The following is an 8559-nucleotide window of genomic DNA, read 5'->3' as shown; positions in this document are numbered from 1 at the left end:
TTTTTCCCCCCCCCCCCCCCCCCCCAAGTGCCATATCTATCCTGCTACAATAACTAACAAAAGAAAAACATCCTGCTTCTTGCCCAAAATAATTAGAATTATAACAAGGTGCCTAACACCATAACAGTAGTCTTCAGAACTAACATAGCAAAATACTGCTGGGCTCAAAATGACTTTGATGTAGACCGACCAAGACAGGAAACCAAGAGTCTGTGCAACCAGGTTAAAGGAGGGTAGGGATTTATTTATTTTATTCTGGCCTCAATAAAGAGCGGAAAGTCGCATTTGCACTGTAAAGCCCTTCATCAAGAAGACGCACCATTCCTCAAGAGCCATGTGTACACGGAGATTTGGTAAGCATAAAGAATTAAAACTATTCTCCAAGAAGCATCCTACGCTGGACTGTTTAATCTTAACAAGGGGAAGATTTATTGTGGCAGAGAGAGGGAACCTACCAAAAGCTGCATCTTTTCCACCAAGGAAAAAAATGTTCTGCTTATGCAGGAAAACGCTCTGTCCCTTTACTATGAGATAGGGAAAGAGAAGTGAGACAATCATTCTGAAGGAAATGAAGTGGCACGTGATTTTCTCCTTTTTACACCTATTGATCCTTTCTGTCTGGGCTGACAGAGTCCTGCCAGAGATCCATGTGTGACCTTTGGGGAGTTATTTCATTTCTCATAGACCCACAGGGCTGGAAGGAACCTTAAGGGTCATTTACTTGAACCCTACACTATGAGCCAGGTTTTACTGTGCTTAAACCATTCCTGACAGATGACTATCTAGCCTCTTCTTAAAAATCTATGATCAAGTTCTATAATTTCCCTAGGGAATTTTGACTAGTACTCAGCTACTCTGGCATTTAAGCTTTTCCTTGGGTTTAAACCCATTGCTTCTTGTCCTGCCCTCAAGCAGCTGGAGAGAACAATTGTTTACTATTTTTTGTATGGCAACTGTTCAAATGCTTCTTTGAGCTCTAAGGTTAACAATTTAAAAAGATGCTGTGAGGCTTCATTTGAGGGCACTTATGCTAGAAATAAATGTCTCTGAACGAAGCAGATCAGCTATACTATGTTGTTCTGTGGCACAGCTGATCCACTTCATTGGGTAAAATACATGTCTATGTTGTCCCTTGCCTCACCCTTGATGGTACAGAACAAGGGACAATGTTCTTCTTGGAGGTGGTTTTGGCTGAGTAGGGGAAGTGAGGCTTTCCCTTCTCAGCCAGAAGCATCTCCTGAGATTGCAAGAGTGAATTCGGCTGAGCAGGGAAAACCCATTTCCCTACTCAACCAGACTCTTTCCTGTCATTGTGGGGGATAGGTCTGGCTGAGCAGGTAACCTCAGCTCCCTTACTTTGGTAAAGAGCCATCCTGAGATTCCCCAGGGTGCCTCTCTGTGAGTGGAGAAAGCTGGCCATGTGCTCCAGGGCCTCAAGGAACACTTATGCCCCCAGAGCAAATGCCTGGGGTGGCTGGAGAGTGTAAGCAGCTTAGGTTGCCCATACTCTCCTGCCACAGGGCTAACAGATATCTGCTACAATAAAGTGGCAGTGTCTATGACTACCTTTTGTTGAGCCACTGATTTTTATTTGATGTGGGGTGACTAAAGGTAGCAATATCAATTTGCTCACAATTTGTGCCCCCTTAGAAATTTTTATGGCAGCAGCACAGATGAGACATCAGATGTTCATTCCTGCAGTACAAGACAGAAGAAAACTGAAGAAATGCTACGTGGCTTAAAAAGTCTGGCTACAACGTAACAACTTATTACACATTTTAAACCTAACGTAAGCACAAAAGTAAACATCTAACTTTTATGTGGGTGGAAAACGTTATTTGAATTCTCTTATTAAAGAGTCAAGATGAAAAAAGTGTTACTGTCTATGGCTGAAAGCCAATTAGTGAATAAAACAGCCCGGCACAAGGCATTGCCAAACCCATTCCAAAGACAGGCATCTAAAAAGATGCACATAATTTAAGAGACAGCCTATATAACATAACCGAAGGTGAAGGATTTGTCAGCTGGGTGCGGAACTTAAGGTAACCATTATCAGGTTATAACACGGTTAGTGCAGACACTGTTTCCGTTCTGTGCTTGACTAGTGCCTGCCATAACAGGCCCCAATCCATGGCTGGGGCCAGTAGGTACTACCAAAATTCAAAAACTTAATACAGCAAAGGGGAAGAGAGGATTTGCTGATCACCTTAACATTTGTAAGTGGGTCTACAAACAAGCCCTTGCTGCCTACCACTCAACCCTAACACACAGTGGCCACATCTACATAAGCAGCGGACTGTGCAGTTGTTACTGTGCAGTCATTTACTACTGCGCAGTAGCTCATTACTACTGCATAGGATTAGTGCCACACGGTTAGTGCCTGGCAACGCTACTGCACCATAGCGTCTCATGTAGATGCCCCCAAAGTGTACTTGAAAAACATTTCAAGTGTACTTGCATAGCTTTCTTTGCAAAGAACAAAGCTGAAAATTTTCTTCCATCCCTATTTCCTTTTAATTTCATGACTATCTCTGTTATTTTGCTAGCTTGTGTAGGCATTGATTGTTTAGAAGCCAACTCTAGTTTCATCATAAGGTAGAGGGTATGGATTGAAAGCATTTCACTGAGGGGCCACTGAGCTATGGCTCTAAGTTCCCTTTTAGTAAGAGAGGGGGCAGATGCTTAATAGGAGAATGAGGAGTGCACACGGTCCTAGTTCCCAAATTTACACAACATATAACTAGGGGTAGCAAAGTAAACAATGCAATCTAATTGATTTAATTACTCAAATCTACTTAAAACATGACATATAAGACCTGGTTTTATTCTCATAATTATTTTAAAATGGCAAGAGCTGTGTTATATTAGATACTGCTCAGATAGTCAAACAATAAATGGTCTTCACTTTTGAGACAATATACATTTTCCTTTTGTGTTTCTCTTTCACTGACACAAATGTTCAATGAAGAAGCACAGACAGAATACCCCCCTAGCACACTGAGCATAAAATGAACAAACAAATGACAATATATTTTACTTTTTTATTTTTTTTCCAGAATATTTTAATATTGAAGCCCAAGTTGTTATTTTTCTGAGACAGGGAAAATGGGAAAGGGAGGAGAGAGAAAATAGAGACAGACAAATCATTTTATTTCATTTATGGTTTGGTGAGCGGTCATTTTTGTAGGCAACAAATGTTTTGTTTTTTAAAAAACAAATAAAATGACAGCACCATTAAAGAAAGCATGATCCCTGAATTTTAAAGAAAACACTGTCCTTAAAAAAAATTGTTAAAATGCTTGTTTCATTCAGTCACATTTATTCAGGTAACAAAGCAAGCATAACAGTATTAAATTGTAGCAACCCCATTGAAATCAACTACTCCCCCTTCTGAGGATTCAGAGAACCATTTCTGGGCTTGTCCTATGGGAATAATATTTTCTTTGGTAGAGGACTGAAGGAGGGTTTTTACTTCATGGTATGTTGATAGAAAAAAAAAATATCTATGCATGTCAGGGATTTCCCCCTTAAATCTATATTTCTCATGCATGTTAAGTATGAGAGGATTTCACATTGCTGTTATACTGTAGCACTAATACTGCCTAGAAAAAGGCATTGAATGGCTAATGTCAAACAGATGTAAACATTCTGAATACTGACAAATAAAAAAAAAAATACATACAAACACCCCCCGCAAAAAAAAAAAAACTGTACTGAAAATGTGAATTGAGTTAGGTTTCTGTAAAGCAGAAAAAAATGTACAGCAGTACAAGAGAATCATGGCAACAAAGTAAAGCACTTTTCTTGTAACATTCATGAACAGTACAAATACAACAAAGTTATTCTACAGACTAAATTATTCTGTAACTATCAAATATAGTACAAAGCGAATTATGTGCTATAAAAGAAGCAGCTCCGTTAAATTAGACTAAAAAAATGCTTTTTGTTGGTTTTACAGTGACAAAGCATGATGACTGAAGACAACAGGATTTTTAGATTCAGAAACATTTAGCTACACAGGTCCATGATATTCCACTGAATATTGTTTTGTGGGGGGTTTTTTTGCTTCTCTACAATGTTGTACAGAAACACAGATGGACAACTGCTGTGCTGCTGTCACAAAGCTGTAGAAGTTATTCAGTGTTTAAAGCAGGGCCATTCACATGTGTCAGCTAAGATGATCCCTTTAGATGACATTTCTGAGCTCTTGTCTTGAGTGTTTATCCTGGTACTTCACCACACCTTGGAGAAACTGCGAAACCAGAGGCTACAATAACTATTTTGAAATTGTGCGTGTGTTTGTAAGGGGGAAGAGGAGTGCAGCATAAGGTCATTTTACTTCAGAAATTGCATTATAAAGCACCATATGCACCAGTTGATAAACTGTGCAAGGAATTCCAGGGCCCTGAAAACACCTGCACATTCTGTAGCTTACCCTGACAACACACATCACCCTCATCGAGCAAGTCTATATATAATTTCTGCTTTATGGCTCAACCTTGATTTTTAAAAGTTTGTTAATTTCATACACTAAACCTCAGCAGAGAAACAGAATGCAGATAGGGAATGCCCAGTTCAATTTTTAAACATTATTTCAACAAATGGAACAGGGAATTTCTCCTTGGAAAAATGAGTTGTGCACAGGAACACACACACACACATGCTGCAAATGCCCTAATGTTATCTACACACCTCAAGGATATGCAGATTTAAAGAAAAAAAGGGGGAGAAAGGAGCAGAGTAGTGTTTTTTCTTTCTCCCCCCAAAAGTGCTGCTACTAGGGAAAAGGCTTTGGAGATTTTCCAAAAATGCATGTGTTAGATTATTCCTGCTGGACAACCCCAAACTCCCCCCCCAGCAGTGCGTTCATAAGCAAATCTTTCTCACCACTTTTCAGTGCATAAATTATAAATGCTCAGTGGAACAAACTGCATGATTAGGAGAAACTAGAGGCACGGAGACTGAAATCTAGTGAAAATAAGAAAAAAAGAGCAATACAAAATTAATTTCTAAATGTAGCTGTGCTCTCATTTGGATTAAGACAATGGGTAAAAATTTGCATAAGCACGCGTGTAATATATTTTCACAAGGAACTCTTGGCTGCATAGCCAAAGTCCAATAAAAAAAAACAATGGGATTTAGGTTCCTAAATCAGTTAGGGGCTCTGATAATTTTATCTCAGAATTATCCATCATTAACAAATACTCCATAGTATGTCTAAACTGTAGGTCAAATTTACTCCTGGAACAACTCGAGTGACATCAAGAGAAGCCAATGGAATTGCACCTTGGAGGAGCTTGCTTATTTGTGTTATAAAACCCTTTAGGTTCAATGCTGTTTTTAAGATGACTTCATCTTATCTCAAACATGCAAGTTGCAATCACAGTACAAACATGGCAATATGAATTTTCTATCAGATTACTTACATTCTTATCCTTCATTCAAAATTAAATAATTCTGAAGCTATTATTACTTTCAATCACAATTTGTTTCATTCCATTTTTACAGTCACTGACAGAATATATTTCAAGCTGCAAGTACACATACTGCCATATGTGCTGCGGACAGGGAAGTCTGGGCCAGAAATAAAGATTCCCAGCTCTGACAGGGTTCATATAAACACAGGTTATCATAATTCTAAAACTGGTCATTCTGCCTATTTAAATAAGAGAATAAACTACTTAATCTAGCCCATGTACAGATACAATATAAGTCCAATACAAACATCTCCTCAAAAATGCAGTTTGATATGTCTGAATATAATATCCTCAGGTTTACCCATTTGGTCAGCAATTGATTAGCATACTGCTGGAAATTCATTTCCAAGTGTTTATCATTTAATTATTTTTTTATTGTAAAGAAAGGTTCAAAAGTGCTGATATGCTGCATGATTTTCACCTTTCCCAAAGGAACACTTTTTAAAAAGAGGAAAATAAAACATCGTATCAAAGCAACAGTTCTGCTAATTATCAATGGCTTTTGTAACACGTGGTGTCAAAAATAATGTTTAGACATACTACTAAAACAGAAATCAGGTTGCACCATAGAGCTCTTGATGGCAGGAAGGTAATTCCTATATATTCCAGTTCATTTGTAAGACAATCCAAGGGAATGGTATTTTTCATGGTCCCACAAGAAAATAAAATGTGGCTCTCCCATTCAGCAGAACCTCACTAATACACAGTTCTCCCAGGGAAACTAATTATAAGTGACAAGCTTATTAATGAGTAAGCAAGGTAATACAAACAATATAAAGTACAGCAATGCACTGTTTAATTTGCTAAATGTAGTGTTAATTATCAGACTTCAAATTAACGGCAAATGTTGTATTATAGGTTTTGTATAAACAATGAAATCTAATATAACATCCTACCCATCTCACTGCTATGTTTCAGTGAGAACTGGGGACAAACAGCCATTTTTTGTGCGCAGACTGTAACATGAATTAGTGAGGTCACACTGTAAGGGTTTTTTCCCCCATGCTCTCATTGTTTGGGTGGTCCCAGCCACATCAGCATATGGGTTACTTGCACTCCCCATTTTGTGTTTGTGACACTGGAGTGGAAAAAAGACAGGCATATTCATCTTCCCAACAGCTGCATATGTTTTATCCCTCTTTAATTTCCATTTAGGTGAAAAGGGCCCCAAAATTACCGCTGCTTTTCTCTGATGTTATGGTGGCTAATGCATCTGGAATGCAGCTATAGTTCTCAACATAAATACAGTACTGGATAAATACTGAAGATTATTTAAAAGATGCAGTATCCCTTTAAAATGCCCCTTTTACTCTCTGTTTTCTGAAAGATAAAAATAAGTGGCCTGAATTCTTTGAGAACAAAACAGTAGTGTTATAAGCCATTAAAAAATGCTTTAAAGTCAAAACATACTTAAATAGAAAATAAATCACATAAGAGGCAAAGTAACTTTGATTTCCTACTATTCAGCTCAACACACAGTTAGAATCTCTCCTTAAGCATTCATTATATCAAAGAATCAATTTTAGGCCTGGGAAATGCTATTAAGATCCAGACCTTACTTATTACATAGATATGTACCATATAAAAGTTTGGGTCAGACAGACGAAGAAGGTTTGGATAGGTTCAGGAAAAGAGAGGAAAGTGCTTAGCTTTACAGGAGAAGTATTTACTTTCTCCAAATTCTCTTAAAGCCAAGCAGATTCTAGAGCTGGTCCAGGTAACTCACCACGTTTAACAAAACTAACTCTTTCAGGGAGTCAACAACAAGAGCTGACCATTAAAATCTCACCTTCATAATGTCTTGTGTAGGAGCAAGCAAACTCCTCTAATTTAAATCTGTCTTAAGTTTCATGCTCATCTGCTAGGCAGACTGTCTGTAAATTAGTCATGGAGAGGAAAGGTGAGTTCAAGAAAGCAATCATCCTTAGAAAAACTGCAAGCCAATTTTAATACCCATGATGGTTGATATGTAGCAGAACTTCAAGCTACCCCAAACCAAGCAGTCTTTTCTCAATTAATTACTCTTCTTCTTACTTCTGCACTTGCAGTTCACCAGCAGCTGCAATTCATGACACAAACCTGTTGTTTTTTAACCTGGTGGTTATGTTACTTAAATGACAGTGGGGAAAGCATGCTGCACTTTGTGCAAATAAATAGAAGCTAGGAATGACATTTTAATAACTTTTCTGTAACACAGCAAGAACGCTCAGAGAAGCTTAGTGACGAGTTTGTCATTTTTTTTAAAAGCAGTTCTAAGGGTTTCTTCTTCTTTCCAGGGAATGTCATCCAAGCAGAAAGAACTAAATCCTGAAACAAAGCATCACCAGGAAAAATAAAACAAACCCTCCCAAACCTGTTATGGCCTAAAACGTTACAATTTTCCACTTCTTTGCTCCATGCTCCCATGTTGACAAGGGATACTGCATCTTTGATTCAGTTTCTACCGTACAACCAAACAAGCTACACACAGTTTGGAAGGGCCTATGCAGTCATCGTGGCAGAAGGCTCCGCAGCCTTTGCACACAATCATGGCTTTCAGCCTGCAAGAGCATTTCAGTTCCAGTTCATCCGCGTTGCTACTGTCAGCAAATTTCTGAACTGGAATCTGAGTGTTCGGATTCGGCAGGCCTGTGGCAGGATTTGAGCCACTTCCTAGAATTCCAATAGATTTTTCAATTGCAGATGCTGCCCTTTTGAAGCTTGTGCTACCAAAGTGTATGGTTGGATAGTTTCCACAGAGCTGCTGCTGCTGCTGTGGGTGCTGCGTCTGTATTTTCTGAGCAGCTAATTGGGTAAAAGGCTTCTGTGGCTCAGATAGTAAATAGGAAGAGAAATCTGCATTTTTTAATGCAAATACTTTTAACTGTTCTTTTACTTCGTTCTGATCATAGGAAGCTTGTTTCATGCCCAGTTCGCAGCTGCTGCTTAGACCTTCCTCAAAAGAAATAGGTTCAGATTTTATATTGCTACAGATGCTTGCTGGCTGAGGCCAACTAAGTCTTTTAGTGGTTTCCATAGTAACTGTAGGTTGTTTTTGATCAGATGGGACTTCTGTGCTAGGAAGAGGAGGAGGAGGGGGTGG

General features: G+C 38.6%; 1 protein-coding gene across 1 annotated transcript in view; it reads right to left on the bottom strand.

The window, feature by feature from the left end:
* Positions 1 to 3027: 3027 nt before the first annotated feature.
* The window catches only part of ASXL3 (additional sex combs like 3, transcriptional regulator), a 232441-nt gene continuing 226909 nt past the window's right edge, over positions 3028 to 8559 (bottom strand). The window contains exon 14 of the mRNA XM_019526804.1: positions 3028 to 8559. This exon is cut by the window's right edge and continues 7 nt beyond it. Coding sequence (XP_019382349.1) covers positions 7918 to 8559 — 642 coding nt within the window. The 3' untranslated portion in view covers positions 3028 to 7917.

The sequence above is a fragment of the Gavialis gangeticus genome, unplaced genomic scaffold (genome assembly GCF_001723915.1).
Source record: "Gavialis gangeticus isolate Ggan-Ray unplaced genomic scaffold, GavGan_comp1, whole genome shotgun sequence".
NCBI classification, from domain to species: Eukaryota; Metazoa; Chordata; order Crocodylia; family Gavialidae; genus Gavialis; species Gavialis gangeticus.
This window is presented reverse-complemented; position numbering and strand designations above follow the sequence as displayed.